Source organism: Rhipicephalus microplus, chromosome X (assembly GCF_043290135.1).
Source record: "Rhipicephalus microplus isolate Deutch F79 chromosome X, USDA_Rmic, whole genome shotgun sequence".
NCBI lineage: Eukaryota > Metazoa > Arthropoda > Arachnida > Ixodida > Ixodidae > Rhipicephalus > Rhipicephalus microplus.
In genome coordinates this window covers 240,138,272-240,161,585 of record NC_134710.1, presented here as the reverse complement: position 1 = coordinate 240,161,585, position 23,314 = coordinate 240,138,272, and the positions used below count along the sequence as shown (strand labels likewise).

The 23,314-nt window shown below is 42.0% G+C and overlaps 1 protein-coding gene across 6 annotated transcripts in view; it reads right to left on the bottom strand.

Moving 5' to 3' along the window:
- The window catches only part of LOC119187804 (uncharacterized), a 214,571-nt gene that overhangs the window by 81,695 nt on the left and 109,562 nt on the right, over positions 1-23,314 (bottom strand). For all 6 annotated transcript variants that reach the window (XM_037435890.2, XM_075878856.1, XM_075878855.1 and 3 more), the window contains 4 exons: positions 17,013-17,325; positions 15,319-15,721; positions 12,870-12,967; positions 7,589-7,833 (listed from right to left, as the gene is read on the bottom strand). In XM_037435890.2, the coding sequence (XP_037291787.2) occupies positions 7,589-7,833; positions 12,870-12,967; positions 15,319-15,721; positions 17,013-17,325 (1,059 nt within the window). The remainder of the gene's footprint in view (positions 1-7,588; positions 7,834-12,869; positions 12,968-15,318; positions 15,722-17,012; positions 17,326-23,314) is intronic.

Genomic DNA, 23,314 nt, shown 5'->3' with positions numbered 1-23,314 from the left:
CGAGAAAATGCTGCCAGCTGATGGATGACATGCAATGTAACTTGTAAATGCACGCTTCTTCGCCTGAACGCTAGAGGAGAGTACTTATTCCGCTAGGACAAGTTCTACTTGTTCAAAGCAGTTCGGTGACAGTTTCGGCAAGACAAGCTCTGCTCGTCTAAAGCAGTTAAGGGGTTTGAATTTCTTTGTTATCAGTGCCAAAAACAGACTCAAATTACATGATGATGTTTGATGTTTTATGGCGCAAGGGCCGATTCACGGCCAAAGAGCGCCAGTTCATCTTACTAAAAATATGGACAATGATTGTGATAAGTGGCTGTATAAGGGCCATAAAATTCCTCGCAGTAAGGCGGGTAAAAACATACAAATAATAAAATCATGACCATGCCGTGGAAGGTGTGTGTGGTGTGAACAGATGGCAAAAGTTGGTGATAATAAAAGACGATGGTGGATATGTATGGCATTAGCACAAGTGCCTCACTCGTTCAAACCCTTGCGTCCAAGGGCCGTGAGGCATGTGCTTTCTTGTGTATCCACCGCAGCAAAAACCTCTCTGGAGAGGTCATGCTACGGTATGCCCGGGTATATGACATGAAAGCTGTGAATTTCTTTTAAAAACGCTAACAATGATTTATGACTAAAGAGCGGTTCCCTACCGACGAACATTGCAGGGTGTAAAGGTATATGTTGTCGGTAGAGTAATGGAAAATGTTGTTTTCTTAGAGTTTCTAAATGTTTACACTGGATTAGTATGTGAAGGACTGTTAATGTTTCGCCACATTTGTCGCACAATGGTGGATCGTCACTAGACAAAAGATGTGTGTGTGTTGCGTATGTGTGTCCTATCCTGAGTCTCGTTAGTATTACCTCTGTATAACGCGATTTTGATACTGGCAGCCAATGACCAAGGTGTGGCTTAATAATGTGTAGTTTGTTTTGTGTGTGTGTATTCCACTTGCTCTGCCAGAAGTCTCTGATGTTTCGTTTGAGAGACGGCTTAAGATCAAGGGCCGGGATTAATATGGGTGTAGTGGCGGTGCCCTCGTGGACGGATGCAGCAAGCTGATCCGCCATCACGTTGCCTTGAATCTCACGATGCCCTGGCACCCAGCACACTGCAACATGTTGGTTGAGTGTGTAAAGTGTGCATAAAATAGAGTAAAGTGAGATGAGGACAGGGTTTTTTTGTTTTTTAAGACTGTGCAGAGCCGTTACCACACTAAGGGAGTCTGTATAAATGACTGATTTTTGTATTTGTAATTGTTTGATGTGTTTAGCTGCCACAAGTATCGCGTAAGCTTCCGCCGTGAAGATACTTGTGTCTGGATGTAGAGGGCCAGCATCCGAAAAGGAAGGGCCAACAGCAGCGTAGGACACAGAGGAGTTAGACTTAGAGGCATCTGTAAAAAACTCAGGACGTGTGTATTTGTGTTGAAGTTCCAAGAAGTATGTTCGAATATGGGCAATAGGCGCATGTTTAGTAACTTCTAAAAAAGACACATCGCAATCTATAGTCTGCCACTGCCACGGTGGCGGGTATGCTACAGGAGCCATTAAATTGTGTTCGAGTGACACTCCAGTGTCCTCAGCTAGACCCTTCAGGCGAACTGAGAAGAGCTGCCTCATGGAAGGCCTGTTTTGAAAAAGAATGGAGCTCGACAAGTCATTTATAGTAGAGTATGAGGGGTGCCTCTTGTCTGCTTTCACCTTAAGGAAATAAACAAAGGACATGTAGGTTCTTTGCAGATGAAGCGACCACTCATTTGACTCAACGTAAAGGCTTTCTACGGGGCTGGTGCGAAAAGCACCCGTAGAAAGGCGGATGCCCAAATGGTGCACGGGGTCCAGCATCTTCAAGGCACTTTGAGTAGCAGACTGATAGACAACGGCCCCATAATCTAAGCGGGTGCGAATGAGGCTTCTATAGAGGTTCATGAGGCATTGCCTATCACTACCCCAAGTAGTACGTGACAACACTTTTAAAACATTCATGGCTTTTAAACATTTTGTTTTTAGATACTTGATGTACGGCACGAAGGTCAACTTGTTGTCCAAGATTAGGCCTAAGAATTTATGCTCGGCTTTGACGGACAGACGTTGCCCGTTCAGTCGAATGTCAGGTTCCGAGTGCATGCCTCTCTTTCGAGAGAACAAAACACACGCGCTTTTTTGTGGGTTAAGTCGAAATCCGTTTTCATCTGCCCATTTGGAGATCTTATTTAAACCCAGCTGAACCTGCCGCTCACACATGGCCAAGTTGCATGACTTGAAGCCAAGCTGAACGTCGTCGACATATGTACAATAGAACATATTGCGGGGAATGGACAAGTGCAAAGAGTTCATTTTGATAATAAAAAGTGTGCAACTAAGCACGCCACCTTGTGGCACGCCTGTTTCCTGGACAAATGTTTGGGAAAGCACACTGCCCAGACGGACACGGAATGTCCGCTCTGACAGGTAACTTTCGATTATATGAAACATTCTTCCGCGCACACCAAGGTGAGACAGGTCTCTTAGAATGCCGAACCGCCATGTTGTATCATACGCCTTTTCGATATCTAGGAACACAGAGAGAAAATATTGTTTATGGACGAAGGCGTCTCTGATCTGTGCCTCGATACGAACAAGGTGGTCTGTGGTGAATCTACCTTCTCGAAACCCGCACTGAAATGGGTCGAGCAAATTATTTGTTTCAAGGAAATGTACAAGTCGGCAGTTTATCATTTTTTCGAAGACTTTGCACAAGCAGCTTGTAAGTGCTATAGGCCTATAACTCGAGGGTAAAGAAGGGTCCTTGCCCTCTTTCAAAATGGGAATAACAATAGCCTCTTTCCAGGAGGTAGGAATAGTGCCAGAAGACCAAATAGCATTGTACAAACAAAGTAAGGTTTTACGGGTTTCGTTTGGTAGGTTTTTTAACATTTCATACATCACACGGTCAGAACCTGGGGCAGAAGTACTGCAGGAGTTTAGAGACATTTGCAGCTCAGCTAGACTGAAAGCTTGGTTATATGCCTTGGATCTAGTGCATTTGTGTTCGAGTCTCTGCTTTTCTATTCTTGTTCTGTATTTTTGGAAAGTGTCAGTATAGTGGGACGAGCTGGATACCCGTTCAAAGTGTGCCCCGAGGAAGTTTGCCTGATCTTCCAAGGTATCACCTTGAGTGTTTACGAGTGGAAGTGTGTGTACTTGTTTCCCTGCTATCCTACCGACCATGTTCCAGACTTTTGCCTCCTGTGTGTATGAATTAATCCCTGACAAAAACTTCTGCCAGCTTTCTCTTCTGGCCTGCCGACGCGTTCTCCTTCCTTGAGACTTTATTTTCTTGAACGTGTCAAGATTTTCCGCTGTTGGCGAGTTGCGCAGCAATCTCCATGCCCTGTTCTGTTCCTTTCGCGCATTACGACACTCCCTGTTCCACCATGGGACGTGTCGTTTGCCGGGCATTCCAGATGTTTGCGGTATGCACCTGGCTGCTGCGTCAGTTAGAAAAGCTGTGAAGTACTTCACAGCTTCATCTATGTTTAACCTACATATGTCTGTCCAACTCAAACGTGTAGTGTTGTGGAACTGTTCCCAGTCTGCTTTGTTTATCAACCATTTGGGAACATGTAGAGGACATTCATATGTTGTTTGTGAACTCAACACTACAGGAAAATGGTCACTTCCATATGGATTGTTTATGATTTTCCATTTCAATAGGGGTAGAAGTGAAGGTGATACGATGCTGAGGTCTATAGACGAGTAAGTTTTGTTGGCAACGTTATAGTAGGTTGGCTCTTTCCTATTCAACAAACAGGCGCCGGAAGAGAAGAGAAATTGTTCAATGAGACGACCTCGTGCATCACAGCGAGAATCGCCCCACAGTCCACTATGTGCATTTAGGTCCCCAAGAAGCAAATAAGGTTCCGGTAGTTCGTCTATTAGGGACTGAAATTCACGTTTTTCAAGACGTTGGTGGGGAGGTACATACAAAGAGCAGATGGTGACGAGTTTGTTTAAGAGTATTGCTCGAACAGCCACCGCCTCAAGGGATGTCTGGAGTGGTAAATGTGTACACGCTACTCCTTGGTTAATAATAATGGCTACGCCACCGGATGACGCCACAGCATCATCTCGGTCCTTTCGGTATATGACGTAAGCACGTAAAAAATTTGTATTGGAGGATTTAAGATGTGTTTCCTGTACACACAGCACTTGAGGTGAGTGTTTGTATAAAAGCTCTTGGACGTCGTCGAGGTTTTTAAGCAGGCCTCTGACGTTCCAATGTATAATTTGTGTTTCCATATTGGAAGTAGTGTAGTGCTGTGTGTACGTTAAGGGAGTGACTTGTTTAAACTGAAAGGTCGAGCTCAAGTAGCAGGGCTATTATCAGGCCCTGTTATGAGCTTTTTAGTTTTCTTGGCGCGCTCCAGAGAGCCGCGCCGCTCTTTTGGCACCAGAGGTGCCGCCGTATCCATTGCCTCCTCGGAGGCACTGGATGCCCGCTCATGCGAGCTGGTTTTTCGAAGCTTGGGCCTCGCCTGGCGAGGTGAGGCCTTGAGACCCGAGGACCCTGGAGTCCCTGGTCTCTGTTCAATAGTAGGCGGAGTAGACTCAACTACTGCCGCCTTGGGGGCAGGCGCCACAGCCAATGGCTCGCTCTGCGCAGGCCGAAGGAGTGGCGAGGGCTGGTGCGACACTGCCCCCTGGCGTGCCGCATCAGCATATGTAGGGCCATAAAATGGCGAGACTCTTTTTCTTGCTTCTTTAAATGTAATGTTTTCTTTTATCTTTAAAGTGATGATTTCTTTTTCTTTTTTCCAGAAAGAACAAGAACGTGAGTACGCGGCATGATTACCGCCACAGTTTACACAGTGTGCAGGTGCTTCGCAGTTGTCGGACGCATGGCCCACGACTCCACACATAGCACAAGTTTTCTGGCCACGACAGCTTTGCGAGCCGTGGCCATATCTCTGACAATGGAAGCAACGGCGGGGGTTGGGAATATATGGCCTCACAGATGTTTTTGTGTACCCAGTCTGAATTGTTTCCGGCAAATCGCTCGAAGCAAAGGTCAGTACTAAGTGTTTTGTTGGTATTTCCTTTTGATCTCTTCTTATCTTAATGTGCTGTACGTTTGTCACGTTCTCGCTCTTCCATCCTTCAAGAAGTTCAGCTTCGGTCAGGTCAAGCAAATCTGCATCCGAAACGACCCCGCGAGATGAGTTCATAGACCTGTGTGGCGTAATACTGATGGGTGTGTCTCCAAACGTTGTGAGGGTGTTCAGTTTATCAAATTGGTCTTTGTCACGTACTTCGAGGAGTAGATCTCCACTGGCCATTTTGGTAACCTTGTACCCGGCACCGAGAGTTTCGGTTAAGGACCTAGCCACTACGAAGGGGGATACTGTTCTGGCTTGCTTGTTAGTTTTTTCGCAGTGTATAACGTGGAAATGAGGAAAGGTTTGTCTTGGCCGGAGGAAAAAATTGATATCTTCGGTGCGTACCCGCTTTGAGGAGGCACGATCACTAAGTAAGGGAAATGCTTTGTGCATGCTAAGTGTATGTTGTTCAGTAGCGTTGGCGGCCACCCACCACGGAGCCCAACGAGGGGACGCTGCAAGTTTACGGATGCTGAAACCTGCAGACGCCAGCCGTACAACGCCACTATAACCCAATGCGCCTAGACCAAGGTAGGCTATTTGCACAGGGTTAACCCTAGCCGCCAGGAAGTTTGGAAGTAAACGGAAGAGAGTAGAAGACAGGACAGATAAATAGTAAGAGATAAAGACGAAGATGTAGGGAGAGAGGGATAGGAAAAGGCGACTGCCGATTTCCCCTGGGTGGGTCAGCCCAGGGGTGCCGTCTACGTGAAGCCGGGGCCAAAGGGGTGTGTTGCCTCTGCCGGGGGGCCTTAAAGGTCCAATCACCCAGCGTCAGCTCAACCCCCAGGATTCCCTTTTCCCCGGACACGGCAAAGCCACGCACGGCTAAGCGTGGGAGGGAGTAGAAACTCCCCCGTTAGCTCGGGTCCGTGGTGTCGCTACACACCAAACGCCTGCTTTATCAGGCGCCCCTGCGGGGCAGACTCAAATTACAAATTGTAAGAATTAACAACAGTAATGAAATGATTAGTAATAATATAATTTATGATAAAAGAGGTAAAAGTAGGTGTGGAAGATGAAAGTAAAGCCCAAAATTTATAGCAATCAGATTGAGGTCCTACAATACATTAAAATGTCACTTTCCAAATTACGTTACTATGTAGGAACTCAAAAGCTGAGAAAATCTCACAGTTGACATGCAATAAAAGTTTCCGCCTGCACACTAATCCAAACAACAGAAGTTCAGGGGAAGATGCAGGTTTGAAGAGATAAAAAAATTCTTGAACAGGGAATGTCACTGCAGTGATACTTTTAACAAGAGGACTTACCTTCATCAGTGCTGCTTTGAATAAACAAGTCCACTTACTGAAAAGTTGGCTCCAGTGACATTCCCTGTTCACAAATTTTTTCATCTCAGCATGTACAATACAGAAAACAGTTCAAATAAAGACTGTCACGGATAATGAACCTCTTCAGTGATAAAACACAAAGTAATTTATATTTCATATGCACAAGTACGAAGCACTCAAGAAAGAGTTTGACAGGTAATTTTTACCCAGATTTTTGTGATGACATAAGCTTATATAAGTATAAAAGTTGTGATTATATTTAGAAAATCCAACAACTCTTTGCCTCCCCCATTCCGATTTTTTTTATTACAAAAACCAAAATTTGACCCTTTTTTTTTTGCATTATATACACACAGGCTTTTTCTGTTCGGCCAAACTATTAGGTGTATACACTTATGTATATATCTGTATATAGCTTCGTGTACAGTAATGCACTGAATACGCGTTCCACAAGAGATGTATGCATTACTTTCATTCTATATCTTTCTGAGTCATGTAAATACATGCAAATTTTAGATCCTTTTTTATAGCGTAGTGCAAATGGCTCCCCACTTGCCTCTTTGCCTGGGTCGACATATTCAAGTGAAATACACTTAAATGTAATGAGATACTTAATGTAAAATCTGCTGAGCAAAAATATTAACTCAATTACAAGTACTGCTTTAATATACTGAGGACTGAGCAAAAAATCTACTCCATGAAAATACAGCTTTAGTATACAAAAACTAATACCACTGTAATGAACAGGACTCAATGCTACTGCAAACAGTGGCTTCACTCACCTAAAGAGAACCTCTGCAGCAGCTCAATTGGTAATGCACTGGATACACGTTCCTCAGGAGGTAAGAAAGGGGAAAATAGACAACCACCCATTTGTGGCACGAAAAGACCAATGGGTGGTTGTCTATTTTCCCTTTATTAACTTTTCTGCCACCTTGCGGGTCTCCGTAGAACTCATTTGCTCTGCTTTTGTCCCCAGGAGATGTGTGAATTACTTTCCTTCTCTATCTTTTTGAGTCATGTACAAATACAGAAACAAATATCTCCTTTCAACTTAAACTTCTACAAATACAGTAGTTGTGCTATGCAAAGAGTTACTAAAATGGTGTATGACAAATGACAAGTGTGATGTCAGAAGCAGTGCACACCCACCTTTTGAGAACCTCTATCCATGTAAGGTCTGCTCGTGCACGTTCAATGACGTCACGCTCCTGAAGCCGCAGCAGTGCCAGAGGTGGCTGGCCCCCTCCCTCAATTTCGTCTTTGCCGGATAACCTTCCACTGAGTGGGTGCTCCATCAAAGAGCCATAACTCAATAAATCTCGATCCAGCAGGACTGTCTCACTGAAGGAGCTCTTGCTGCATGCCTGTTGTGGTTTAGAGGCACCGGCAGAGTCCTAATACCAAATAGAGAAACACTTGAGTATTAATCATCTCAAGCAAGTCATCACTGCTATGAAGTCGCAAGCCATTATCATGGTAAAGCTATGACACTGCCTTTCAACTTCATCATTCATCATGCAAATAAAATTAAGTTCACTCACAGTGTGCCAACATCATAACATAATATACTTTTTATAACTTAATCTCAATACTAAATTCTCTTCAAAAAGCAGAGCTATTGAATGAAGTAACAACTTCAATGAAGTAACAAACACTGCATGACACGGCATTTTGCCTGAAGCTTATGCAGAAAACATGCTTCCGTGGTATATGAAAAAAATACTAAATGAAACAAAACAAGCTTACATGATTATGAAAAAGAAAAGTGGACATATCTGAGAAACTTTCCCTTCTTTAAAGCATAACTACTTCAGTGGTTTTCAGCACCATGCAATATGTATTATGCACAACAGCAACATCAAACAAAGCAAACATATGCTAAGTGAGCAATAATACATGGCAGTCCATGATTAAGATATTTTACATGCTATGTTGTGACTTTAAAGGGGCCTCACAACACTTTTTTGAGTTATAATAGAATAGTCTCACAATTAAAGAGACACTAAAGAGAAAAACAATTTTTTACATATTAGTAAAGTACTACAATTTCACAATCCTGAAAACACTCCTCTTACCGCGAGACAACACTTGGTAAGCGAGAAAACGTGTGAAAAGAAAATGTGAGTGGCGACACCACCTTGAGTTTCCTACACTAAACATCGTGATGTCATAGATTTTGAAAGCGCCTACTGGGTTCTACATAGCTTCTAATCAATAAAAATTATGTACATTGTCATCTGTGGGTGCCACAAACCTAGCATACAAAGTTCAGAAAATTTTATCGAGCCAATGTCATGAAAATAGGAAAAATACATTTTGAAATTTCTGACGTCACATGCAGAAATTATGGAGCAAATTTTAAAAATGAAACTTCAACCTTGAATTTCTCTGCTGATAATGAACTGATGATAGTAAAACTTGTAGCATGAAAGTTCTCAGAGTGCAGTTTATCAATCTAAACCAAGTCACTGTTTCTGTTTAGCGTCCCTTTAAAACAATGGTGCAATCACATGCCACAAAAATTTTTAGAATCTGTGAAGTACGGATTGTTGCAGGGATTTAGTGCAAGTTTTAAGCACTTCATCTCTCTCTTTTCTTACTAGCAGGCATCCTGAATTCAAAATAGGGAGAGGGGAGAGACAAATGGGCAAGGAGATGCGTCCCTTCATCAGCGCGCATCATGACCTTGAGCACATTTTTTTTTTTCCTTAGAATGCACGGCTTACTTCAAGTGTGATAGCGAATGATTGATATGTGGGGTTTAACGTTCCGAAACCACCATATGATTATGAGAGATGCCGTAGTGAAGGGCTCCGGAAATTTCGACCACCTGGGATTCTTTAATGTGCACCCAAATCTAAGCACGTGGGCCTACAACATTTCCTCCTCCATCAGAAATGCAAGTGTGATAGCGAGTGCATGTGTGGGCACATGACGGCATCTAGCGTGCACCATGGTAACTATGCAGCTCACGGTGCTCAAATCAGCCAAAGGCATGTACTTCAGGTATATGGCGCAGTTATTTCAGCACATGGTATCATTTTTAGAGAGAAGAGGGAATGATTTCTAGCTTTCTTCGAGGATTAATTGTAAATTCCCGGTTGCCTGCAACACCATAATGATTGGATCAAGTGTTTTTGGCAGTCTAAACCACCAATTTATCGGGATTGTTTTCTGACCACGCTTATGAAGTATTGTTAGGCCCATTTAAAGGAACACCAAAGGCAAAGGACAATTTATAACAGAGTGAAAGCTCAATGTATGACGATGTCTAAAAAGGCAATAATCATCAACAGGAGTGCTTTACTTACCAAGAAATCAAGCTTAATGTAAACCATGTTGTGCGCCATGCGTGGGACATTTGCAAGATGATCCCGATGATGTGAGAGTGTCTGACTACAATTAATAACTAGTAATCAAAGTAGCAGCAATAAAAAAAGAACTTTCCGTGCATCAAGAGATATAATAAAATGCTGCTTCTCCGTTTCTGTTTCATTTATTAAAAAAAAAAAGAACCGCCTGGCGTTACTATGGGGATGGCGGGAGTGGTTCATAAGTTCAGTTTTTGGCTGGTTAGGCTTGATAAGTGGTGGCATCTAGCAGGGCCCAGTTGAACCAAGCAAGCAGAATTATGGCCTCAGAGATTGCGGAAAATTATTCAATGGCCGTTGTGGATACTGTGGCTCCCGTTACTTTCACTCTGCTGCTACTGGTGTCGGCGGCCGTGTAATGATGGAGGGAAATGTTGGGTACGGTAACAGTGACATCTCAAAGACCGCTTTCAGGGGAGGATGACTAAAAGTGCACTAGCATGATGCGGATCATTGAAACGCAATTTTATCTAAAAATAAGCACTTCCTAGGCACAAAACTAGCACTATGAAGTTTCTGGACTGCTATTTCTACAATCAACGTCGACTTAATATTTGTCTTTAGTGTCACTTTAAAGACAAAGAAAAAAGGTCAAGACATTTGAAGTTTTATTCTACTATGCTGTGTCAACACTTATATCTCCCCGCATGTTAATGAGAAAGATTTTTACAAGCTCTAAGAACTCAAGCATGCTAATATAGCAACCTAAATATTAGAATAATCTGAAATTTAGAGTAAGGCAAAGTGTGAAAACGAGTGCACACATTCAAGACTTACTTATAGAATCAAGTTTTGCTGGAAAATATAATAGCATGTTAATTATGAAAATGTAAAAATTATAGAAAATTATGAAAAATTATGAGAATGTAAAAATGCCCCTCATAAACGTTTTCAAACCAACAAACATGTGCACGGCAATTCAGCCAATACAGTGCCTATAATATTACAAAACTTTAAGATGTGTTCATGAACAATACTCACAGATTGAAATGAGAAAATTTAGGGCTACGTAATGCACACACTTTCATTTGCAGCATGTACACTTTACATTATATTAGTGCAATTTTTATTTGAGCACTCACATTAGAGCGAACATTACAGCAACATGACACGGCTATCCCGATCAATTTCTCATAGCAGCTGCTGCTATACTAAAAAATTGTCGCGTTTCAATCCGTTCGTACCAGGGAGCTATTCTCACGGTGCCCACTTAGTGGGCACGTTCCCTTCGGCTTCCAATGATTGGCTGGAGCTTGGCGAGCTGCGCACTTTCTGTTTCCGGTCGTTCTTCCCCAACACCATTTTGACGCCACGCAGCTTTCACAACTCTCGACATAAATGAGAAAGACGTTATGCATTTTGCTAATAAAGAATGCTGCCCCCAGAGATCTGCTTTTGGATGCACATCTAGAAATACGTGCATGAATTCTAACCCTTGAATTATGTTTAACACGGCCATCTACCTGATGCACTTGGAAGGTCAGTACATATTCCCTGCATCATTTTTCAAACATCTAAACACATTCATACTCAAGCTTGTCAAGTTTGTTTGGGCTATGGTTTAGTTAACTTTTTCACAGCAAGTTCACATGTCTCCATTACCTAATCTCACCTTATGACTGTGAGTTCTAAGGCAACCCTAATAATTCATAACTTCAGGGGTTTCATGAGCTAAAACTATGATATAATTTTGAGGCATGCTGTAGTGGGGGACACTGAATTGACTTCGTCCGCGTGAAGTTCTTCACCACGTACCAAAATATCAGCACACGTGTTCTTTGCACTTCACCACCACGTTCACTATGGCCAAAATCGAACCTGCATTCTCAAGCTTAGCAGCACGACGCCTTGCATACTAAGCAACCACGGCGAATTATAAAGCAACAAGACCTCACTTCCAACAGTAAGGCGCTTCTCTTTGAATTATCATAAAATGCCAGAATCGCACACATGCAGACCAACCGTAGAGCATCATTGATCATGACGCGTAACTTCAGCTCTTAATCCAGGGTGGAGTGGCAATCCTGCAGCTGCAAGTACCCCGAGATGCAAAATATAAAGAAAAAAAAAAGTAGGCAAGGCTTGACAACGTCAACATGATGTGCTCTCTATCCTATGGCGCTTTATAAGATGCAATGGATCTTCACCACTTGAGGATGTCAGACTAAAACTGTAAGCTTCAGCAGTGAACCTTGTCTCTTCAAGGTATGATAATAGGATAGTTACATTCCTTCTAACATGTCCAATGATCAACAGCATTAAACAATTGTCCTGGTATAATCCTCCAAGATGACGCCTTTCAATTCCTATTAATTAACAAAAAAAAAATATGTAACAAGGCCTGGTGAGGGGCCTTTCATGTGGAGATCTCCCACCAAACCACACACTGTTCTTTTGATGTGGTCTCACATTTTAAAAGAAAGCAGTGCAAACTTTACAATTTTGCACTTTCACTTAAACGTTTTCTTTAACACTCCCTCAAAAAAATTTTGATAAGTGACAATGTGAGAGATAAGAATGCATGGCTTTAATAACCTTTAAGAAACATTGCTGTCAAAGGATTTGAAATTTAAAACAATATCCACCTAAGTTGGCCCGTATCTCTCTAAATTCTGCATGGAAGCAAATGATCTATTACCCCTAAATCAATATCACAAAGTGACAAACTGTGTTTGACCCTGAGCAATGAGAACTCAGTCTTCGCGTTGACTCTAGTTACCCGCGAGATAGTACAGAGAGAAAAAGATGGCAAAAATGCACATCTGTGAGACAATTTTGAAAAAATAACAATCACTAAGTGTGCCAAATAGCTTGCCATGCACAGTACTCAAACAAGAAATATAAGTCAGTCACAAACATAGCTGTGCAAATGCGTGAACAATGAGCAATACTTTGAAGCAAATGGAAGAAAGTAAATATGCCAGTCAACTTGCAACACCATTTAAATACTTGCTTGCTTCATTCCTTCTTCAATGCCTCTGAGGTATTTATGCATTTTGTTTTGAAAGGCATGTTTTTTAAAGCATGTTTCCAAGCTGTAATGCACATATCGGGCTCACCTCAGTGGCACTGCTGTCTAGAGAGAGGGGGGCCACGTTTTTTGGCTGCCGCTTCTTGGATGTACTAGATGTTGATTTTTTGTTCTTCGGACTTGAATCTGCAAATTCAACACAGACAATATATTTTGACAGCAAGACACTCAGCTACACAGTTGTATTTGTCATTAACGCAGCCATCCATACAAATTATGATTACTTATTCAAGTGACAGGCTACATAACTTCACCTGTCTTAGCGCCAAAGTATAGCTTGTTGTTGGTCTCACTTGGATGCAATAACCTTAAAGTGTTTGAGAAATCATTTGACGCCTTACTCCTGCACCCAGCCTATACACATTGATACATGTTGTCAGCTGCAAACCATTTTTTATGGCAAATGATTTCTCATCACCATTCATATGCAATACCGCTGAAACAGGGTTTTGGAAGTATTTTTGAAAAAAGAAATCCTACAATATTTCGCACTCTTTTCTCAAGAAAGCATTTTCACAACATTGCCCAAACTTCAGTTCTCGTACGAGCTTAGTGGTTTAGAGCACCAGCTCAGGCACATTTAGTGGTATTTATGCAGTTTCAGAGCACGAAGTCACAAATCTAGCACTTTGTAATGATTGGCCCAACTGTACCTATTATAAGTACTGTACATTTAGGCACGATCTGTATGAGCTGTTCCCAGGTTTTCCTCAACCCAATGCATATTATACAGTGTTTTTTTTTTTAATACAGATTCCAGATAAAAAATATAACAGTATTGCTACTGTAGTTTTCGCACACTAACTCTATATCAAGGCAGAATTGATTTGCCGCACTTACAATGATACTCGTGTGACTACTTAAAAAAACTCATTACCTTTTCAATTATTGACTTGAGGGCTGTTGTTTATACTAGAAAGTTGTAGCCCGTGCCAGTTTATTGCATATCCATTTTTTAGAAATCACTAATTCTGCACGTATTTTAAGATACTAATTGTCAAATTTTAAGGCCAAGATTGATAATGATCGTGCCTGATACCAAATTCTCTTGAAAAAGCTGTGCTACTGCATTCCCTCTTTCAATTTCAATGTAGGAACAGACATGATGTGACACTGCATTCTGCCTGAAGCTTATGCAAAAAATATGCTTCTGTGGTATTCAACAAAAAAAGTAAAACAGACTGAGATGGTTATAAAAAAAACAAGAATGGACATATCTCAAAAATTTTCCATTCTTTATATCACATCTGAAATTTATACCAAAGCACAGTGCGATAACAAGCACACACATTAACAGATTTACTCATAAAAAAGTCATGCAAAAAATTATTATATGTCCTGTGTTAGTTATGAAAATCAGCTAATTACGCTGCTCACAAGCCCTTTTCAAACAAACATCAACATATGGGAGACAACTTTGCAATACACTACTACCGATGAAAATTTAGGGCTACGTAATGCACATATTTTCATTCACAGCATGCACACTACACATCATATTGGTGTAACTTTTACTTGAGCACATACAGATGTGTCCACTGTTAAAGGGAACACCTGCGTTCACAGCATGTCTAGATTTCTCTACTTTACAGAAGCATACTAGCTACTCTGAGTTGCATAAGACTACTGGTCGTTGAGAGTTCCGACTACCCTTGACAGATTAGTCGTGTGCATGAAGATTGTTTCCTTGTCAACTTGCTGTTAGAGGGCCAGAAATAGAAAAGGGAATGCTCATTCGAGCATTCTTTTCAACAGTGAACCATACTGTACATCAGAGCAAGCATTATATAAAGGCATCCAGATTTGCAGCAACATGATGCGGTTATCCCAAGAAACCTGTATCTAAACTATCTGATGCTTTCATGTGACGCACAAACTACCATTCGTACTTACAACAGTACAAGGCAAACTATGAAATGTGCCTATATTATCGAATTGGTAACCTAAGCTACTAAAGCAGTGTAGCAGCTACACCAAACAATTTCTTCCAGTGCTCTACAGATTGGAAATGAGAGCACAACATTTACTTAGTTGAGTAGGGTTTTAATGGTGCAAAATCAACTTGGGCTATTCAAGGCTCCCTGAAGCAATTGAAGGTTTCCTGGACGCCGCCATAGTCTTTTCTAGGCTGTTGTTAACATGCATTGATTGATATGTGGGGTTTAACGTCCCAAAACCACCATATGATTATGAGAGACACCGTAGTGGAGGGCTCCGGAAATTTCGACCACCTGGGGTTCTTTAACGTGCACCCAAATCTGTGTTGTTAACATGCATTATCCCCCCACAAGAATGCACTGCCGTGGCTGTGACGTCGGCTTTTGTGCTCCAGTGCAGCAGACCCTCCTCTCAGTTAAAAAGGTTGATAGAGAACAGTCTTTTGTTTCAATATCACAAGCAATTCATGCTTGCTGTTTAACTGTTGCTTGTAAGAAAAGATAAGGCATATTACATGCAACATCAATGACCATACTTACCACTCAAACCCAACATGTCCAGCTCCTCGGATATGGAGGCTGAAGAAGTATTTCTGTCTGACCCACCAACATTGTTATCATCTTGCCGAGACATGGTCTCAGTCCTTTGAGTTTCCTTTGCATTGTCTTCGGTTGGTGGTGAACAACTGTCTTCAGCTGAGCTCTGTGGGGATGTTTTGTCAATGGATTCAAAGCCAGCATCTGTGGGCTGTGAGGCTGTGGATGAGGAGGATGATGCCTGTGTCTTAAGGTTGGCACCTTTGTCACTTGGAACCGATACCTGCCAATCGGGTTTTTGGCAGGCTAAGGCAGCCGCTAATGCAGATGCAGCTACAACAGTGCTAGCTGTGAGCCGCTGCACCATATCTTCCCCATGAACCTCAAGCAAGGATGGGGCACGCACCTATTTGTAAGGAAGCAAGGCATGTATCAAATGTAATAAAATCATTTTTTTTATAAGATGTTTGATTTGGCTGCTACACTGCCTTCTTATACCAGAATCCTACTGTACAACACTATAGAGGTTTCATAAACTCATCCTCTCAGCCATCACGTTTTTAACTAACCTCACAATTATAAATAGTGCTCCCAAAGAAGCCAACAGATTAACTTTCTTTGGCAATTTTAACATACTAGTTGGCACAATTTTTTTTTACAGTCATGGGCAGTAATATTGGTTTGCACACTGTTTGCTGCACTGCAAAATGTTAAAATGAACACAAGAAGGTTATGTTGCACATATAATCACATGTAAGGCAGATGTGTTAGATGTCCAAATAACTGATGGCCCTGTAAATCATAAGCAATAACTTTAATTTATTCAGACCAATGGAGAAATACAATTACTGAAACATATTACTAGATACAGATATTACCACGCTGTGTTTCTTGAAGGCTAAACGTGTGATAACAAAGTATTGAGTATTGCTTTTAATTTGCACAAACATGGTGGGACTGTGAGACTGGTAAAATAGTCTACAGAAGCTGATATTTAGGCTACAAGAAAGTCATTCCTACCAAACAAATGAAAGCTTTTGAGTGGTAGTTATATGCCCAATGCATTTATTATGAAATCATTCCCCTCGATAATGATCACACGTATTGACCACCACATATACCATCAATTGCCCATTGCCAATATTGTGATGCTGGTGGTGCTATCTGCAGCTCGATGCCACAAAAAATTGCTGCAGTTGAATCCTAGGAGCTTTCACTAGTAGATGATAACTGCTATCTTGGGGCCATAATACAGGGCTGTACTTCCCCTCTTATGTATTAGGCACTGTCTCGCCCTCTGTTATTACCACGACATCTAGAGATATCTCTACACCAGTGAGTCAGCCAGACTGAAATGACACCCTTTTTTGCATACTGAGAAGTGAAGACTAGCCGTGTGCTCCACTTTTAGCCTTGGGCAAGCTAGTCTCAATGCTTCCAAATGAAGGGCAAAACCAGAGTCTGTAAGCTTAAAGTATCACACAAGTGTGATCACTCACACGGACACTAAACCCACACTGACTAATTCTTGCAAGTCTAAAAGCATAAATGAATTGCTCCACACTATGGCAGGCTCGAAAGGTGCATTGTAAACATACCAAATTAATTTAGAAAAACTCCAACAAAGCCAGTCACATTAACAAGTAGGATTCTGCAAGTGCTAAAATGAAAGCCCCCAAGGAGCGAATGCTACATACCTGTGCTAAGTGCCGTGCCGTTTCTGCTGATGCTTGAAGGGCCTTTGCTTGAGCCTCGAGTAACACCCAAGCTTTGTCATTGTTAAAACCTCCTTGCTTAAGTCCACTTCTCTCCAAACCAGTCAAAGACCTGCTGGATACTCTAGAGGCAGTCACAGGCAAAAGAGAAGTCTCTGCATTTTCACTAGGCTGCTGTTGCTCAAGATCTTGCCTGGGAGACTTTTTTGGGGCTTTCCTGAGATTCACAAGCGACTTCGTAGAGGGACGAGAGTCTATTTCCATGCTCACCGATTTAACAGGCAGCATACTTATCCTGAAATTGAAGAAACAGAGGCAATTTGAGAAGGTCCAAACAAGTCCACCTACCCGCATGCTTTTGTAGGTCTACACTATTTAGTTTTAATCCAGTTTTAGTTATAGTTCTGATGCATCTGTATTTTTTATGCATCTGATTTTTTTATTTACTTTTCATTTAAGAAACGCTGCTTGAAAAATGAAAGCTTTATCAAATATTACATATTTTTAAATTTTTATTTGCTTTCACAAGTTGAGTTTCTCTATTTTCATGACAAAAAGAATCAAGGCTGTAATTGAACTCAAAGTAGATTAAAATCGCTTTTAAAACGCGCAAAGTGGCTATTGAAAACTATAAAAAGATGATTGTCTAGAGTGGTCTGGAAATCGTCACCAGGTTGCTTGGAATTGCATTTTGCATGAGGAGTTCACCAAAGCCACAAGTTCAAAATAATCACGATTCCCAAGCTCCCGTGATGGAAGAAATCATTTTAAAAAGCATTTGTTTGACACATACATGAGCTTTCAGTTATACATTTGAAATGTATTGTTCTCAAGATGCAGTTGTGGAAAGCTCCTTGAAACTGGAAACCACGCTTTCAGCACTTGTGGTGGCCAGATCGGGCAAAACTTTTCCCGACATATTAACATGGGTGCAATTACCTCCATTAAAACTTCATATCACTCACATAATAGTTATAAACCTAAAGTAACCAATTAGTATGGGTTGAGCATTTCAAGACTTCTCACATTACAATTTTTCTTGTTCATTAAACTGTCTTATACACACTCTCTGGTTAGTTATTACATTTACAGTTATTGTGAAGCAATATGAGCCATTAATGGTTCATAACCACAGAAGTACAAAAACAGTATATCCAAAAAGAGCTATCACGCTATCATCGTACAAAATGAAAACTATGCCACTTACAATAAAACTGATAAGTACATATTTGAAATCAGCATACAAGCTTATGTAAACAGCAAGAACCTAGACTAGATTAAAGAATTTTTTTTTTTTTCGAACAGCATTTTCCCATAAAGCATTGATAAGCACCAAAAACAAACCAAACCACCACATCTGTTACAAAACTCAAAATATCTCAAAACAGCAATATGCTAATATTTATTTTTATGATAAAAAATACAGCAGGGTTCCCCTTTACAGAATGTTTACATAAACAAAAAAAGGATATTTTCCAACTGGAAGAGAAGTACATGGGACAATTAATTCACAGTTCTTTTTACCAGAAAACCATGTCTTATTTGAATTGTATTGAGCTCTTAAAATTCAATATAAGAAAATTCCAAGCAAAGTTTAATTATGGGTTAGTTGGTATATAGCTACTGAAGTTAGCGCTGCTACAGGCAAAAAAAGTAGAGACAAATATGCTTTATCCTTTGATTTAGTGTAAGTGCCTCTGAACTTTACTGAAAGTTTTTCGATCATACCAGTAGTGAAAGTCCCCCATAAGCCCAACTTGTCAAAATCTAAACTCGCCATTGGCCAAAATTGCGGGAATCTACTAACTGTCACATCATCTGTTGACCAAAAAATTAACTAATGAATTTTTGTGACGATATCAGCACTGTGCATGGCGTTGAGCAGCTTGCAAAAAGTGCACATGCAGGGCAGTGCAGCAGTGATCCAGTGTTTTACATAGATGCTCTCAAATGGTGCCACAATCTGCAGGCTCCCACAGAATCAACTGGGGGCAGGCCCAGGTTTTGAAACGCAGTTTCCCATCTGGTGTGATTAGTAAAGAGCTCTGGTCTTTACTCGCATGTGAGGTATGTTGGCTACTGCCTTAGGAAGGGTGTAGTGGCTCAGCACGTTCTTGAGCTGATCAGTCTAGTGCAGCTAAGTATGTCAGATGATCATTTTTGTAACAAAGTACTGTCAGAAGTAATTCACGAACATTCAAGATTGCAAGTGTTTTGCAAGTGGAGACAGCTGTTTTGCGCCATTAAAATCAATGCTTGGTTTTGCTCAAGACAGCAAAAAACTCAGGTTGCAGGTAATACATCCCATTTTTGTTTTTGCTAGCAACAGCACGTAAAAAAGGTCGTCATTGCTGTGTTTACCTTTCGACAAGTCAACGTACACAATGTTCACCAAAACAATGAACAACTGCTTCATAAACAGCCCGTCCGTTTGAAATGTTCTCTTTGGATGAAGAGTTGAATGCATGTACAAATGAATAGTTGAAGTGCATCTAGTTATCAAGCAAGGCAACTACTACTTAGGAATGAGATATACTATTTCTGTATGGAGGTACAGTTTGCATTTTCCGGTGTGCACTGTCTCCCCTCAAGTATAACCATGGGCAAATATAGATAGCATCAGTGTCATAACCACTCAGCCCAAGGTATCGATGGCAAGCTAATTTAGCAGAACAGGTGCGATAGCTAGGCTTACATTGATTACCGCAGTTCATTGAACCTGCATTTCTTTCGGCCTTATGCGAGATATAAAGCCACTATGAAGTGGACTTCATAGAAGCAGCATCAAGTTATGGTTGCAGACTCTAGGGTTCACCAAAATTATTCTTTTTTTAATACCAATGAAATTAGATTTTCATTAGACTGCCCAGTCCTTTGAAAATTTTTGCTACCTTTCTGTGCAAAGCACTCATCGATGGCTATATATTTTGCCCAAAATCTTGAATTTCAATATATAACCAAGTTTACACGTAGTTAACTAAATAGCCAATTTTACTGACTTTATTACATCAATGTCTACCAAATTTTTCTGCCTTTGGTAGAGGCCTGCCACTGCTGCGAGTTTATTTCTTTAGAGTAGTTTCTTCCTGTGGTAACACAGTTCGAAAGTTACGTGGTTGCAGAGTTGATGTGCTGCGCAACATGCTTACGTAAATGCATGCTTGTTGTCGTGGCATGTTACTAATGCTGTAATTATTATGTTTGTATGGCAGTGGAGAATACCTGCAGCTCGAACCGGGTAACTTGTTGGAGAACTGCACCAAGAAAATGAGGCATTAAAGAAGAAACAAACAATTGACATGCCAGCTACAGTTGAGTGGTGCACTCTGAAGAGATGGACATGAATGTCTGGCTAGCTTACTCTTTCTGGCCAATGAGCAAGGTATGTAAAAGGCTGCTTCTATCAAATCATTGCCTTGGTTTCATTCTAAAAGATCAGTCATGCTTCAACTTTTATGCCATGACAGCACAAAAGCTGCATGTAAGCAGCAACAAGTATGCCACCTGCAGACTTCCCAATCCATTTTACAATACAGTCGAACACTCTTATAAGATATATGCACCGGGCAGCAATGCTTGTCTTTTATATGAGGTGTCTCTTATAACCTGGGTACCATGTATGTGTTTTCTTATCAAAACCTTTTTCAATCTAGGCACATTGGTGCCTCTTTTACAGTTAACCCTGCTTATAACGGAGCTCTATATAACAAATTCCTCCATATAACAAAATTTTTCTATTCTCAGTCATTACTCCATAAAAACACATGTATTTGCAACCTCTATGTAACAAAGTAACAGCGGCAGACATCCTTGATATAACGAATTTTGGCCACGAGTAATCTAGAAATTTTGTGGCGGATTTTGTCGTTATGACACAAGCACGCATTTTCTGAGGTTGCCATGCTGACAATGAAGTGCGAAGCAAAGGTGGCACGCACAGCACACTCTTGGCCCCGGCAACTCACAGGCGAGAGCAAGCGCTAACTATTGTGCGCGGTGTTAGGTACGGCACTTAGGCCGAAAAGGGTAGCGAAATTCCAGGTACTGCGAACGAGTCGCTGAGCGGCTCCTTACCTGCGGAAAGCCGTTCCAGCCCGATCATTGTCAGTCCAAGCCACCAAGCAAAGTGCCCTACAGTCCGGCGTTGCAATCGACTACAACAGGTTTTGGTCGCAACAAAACTTTCCTCGAAAGAGCAGCGGCATCGCTCTGGTCGCTTTGATGCTTTGGCCGGAGCGTGAGACCAGTTGCCCCAATGACCTTGCCATTCCAGCCAGGGGACACCGTGGTGCCACAGTAGAAGTGTTGTGACTCCACCCCCAGTCAAGGACGCTGACGAGGGCAAGTGCATGTGGTCTCGTCGAAAGCGGTGTATGTCTTGGGATCGGACCGTATAATTTGGTGCCTTTTCCCTGATCCACGGATCGGGAAAACGAGACTGTATAAAATCAGCTCTCGCAGGCTGCTTTGTGTGGTTTTTATGCTGGTGCTTTTCAATACGGTGCTTTTGATGCTGATGCCTTTTCGATGTAGAGCCTTCGACGAGTTCGTCACGATGTGGGACGACATCTTCGTCAAGATGTTCATCGTGTGGCGAGAAACGCTCGCTTGTAAATAATGTAAAATAGACCTCTGTGATCTCCTGAAGTATGCGCCTTCCTCCCTGCATGATGGGCTGAACGGGTCCGGTGGTGGCGGCCAGCTACCCACGACGAGACCCGCCGGACCAGAGCCGCAACGACTGGCAGCACACGTGGAATGCTATCAGACCCCGGTCTTAATAACTGGTGGCAGCGGTGCGATGCTGTCAGAACCCAGTCCTAACAGCGGGTGGGCGTGAGGCGGGCAGGCGGGCCTCTGTCCCACGAGCTGACGTTGCTGCCGTTTTGCCACCGCGGGCGCATGTGCAGATGCACCCCTCCCTCCTTTCAAACCAAAAACCAAGAACTAAACTACTTTCGCGTTGGCAGTGCCACACTTTCAGTTAGCCTCACATACGTGGGGCCACGCCGATAATGGAGGGTGCTTTACGGAATATTTTTCCGCAGTATCTGTGTCGTTCGCACTTCGTTTTCGTCGCTGTGCGCTCGTGCATGGTTCCACTGCGCACGCATGGTTTGGCACCCGAAGACGTTCAGCCTTGCCTTCTTTCTTTTTTAAATGTGAACAACTGTATCGCCACTACTGAGGGGACGTCAGATTAGGCACTAATGAAAACTGTCTGATACCACGGTGAAAATGACGAATCTTCGGAGGTCGCCTCGTCGCGCGCTTCAGTCTTGTGCTGGGCCACGAGTTCGTGGAATCGCAGCTTTCGCGATTAGTTCTAGCAACAACACGACGCTGCATTGAATGCAATGCAATAAATGTGATAGGAAGAAATTGTAATGTTATACCATGAAATACTGGCAGCCAACTCTTTTTGATCTGACATCGCGAAACTCCTACAAAATGTTGGTGTAAGCAAATACGGCCACTCCAGGGAGAAGTACTATTTTCACACAGTCTCTTTGTATTGAAAGCACACTGATGCTTGCCAAGGTGGCATGCGTGCCAGTAATCGTGACCGCACCCTTAAAATCAAAGTTCACCCCTCACTTGAGCGACCCCCCCCCCCCACCCGCGTTTTTTCAGGGTTGTTAGATGTTATCGTATGCGCACTCCAGGCGATAGAGAAGGGCTGGCTCATTTGATCCCTGCTTTGACAGCATTCACACCCTTTCACCAGCTCTTGAAGTTATGATGAGCGAGGGCATGTTATCAATTTGTACTTGTTACAAGACATGGCGGGGACGGCAAAAACCCACCGAGAGTGTCCATATAATTGCTATCACAATAATCATATATTCTTTACCTCCAAATAAGTGTTTCGTGATAGCTTTGCCTTCAGTTCCCCTTTTGTTGAATTTGTGTGTTTATTTTTAGATTTTTCATAATAAATCTGCACATAACTAAATCCTCTTTATAAAGAAATTTTGCGGCAATTGGTCAATTTCGTTATATCCAGGTTTAACTGTACTCATTTGTCCCTTACATCCGCAAGCATGCTCAGGGTTCCCCTTTAGGATGGGGCGAAGGTTCATGCAGCGTCCCCCCTACCTATTAGGTCAATATATTGGCGAAACTTTGCACCCTTCCTCTTAGGTGGCTGGGCAGGGGGAGAGGGCGGCTGTACCTTTCTGCCCTCCCATGCGCATGCCTATGCTCAAGTCAGTGTCTCTCATATAGAGATGTTTGACTATATTTCTTATAGCCTGTATTGTAAAATCTCAGTTTAGCACACA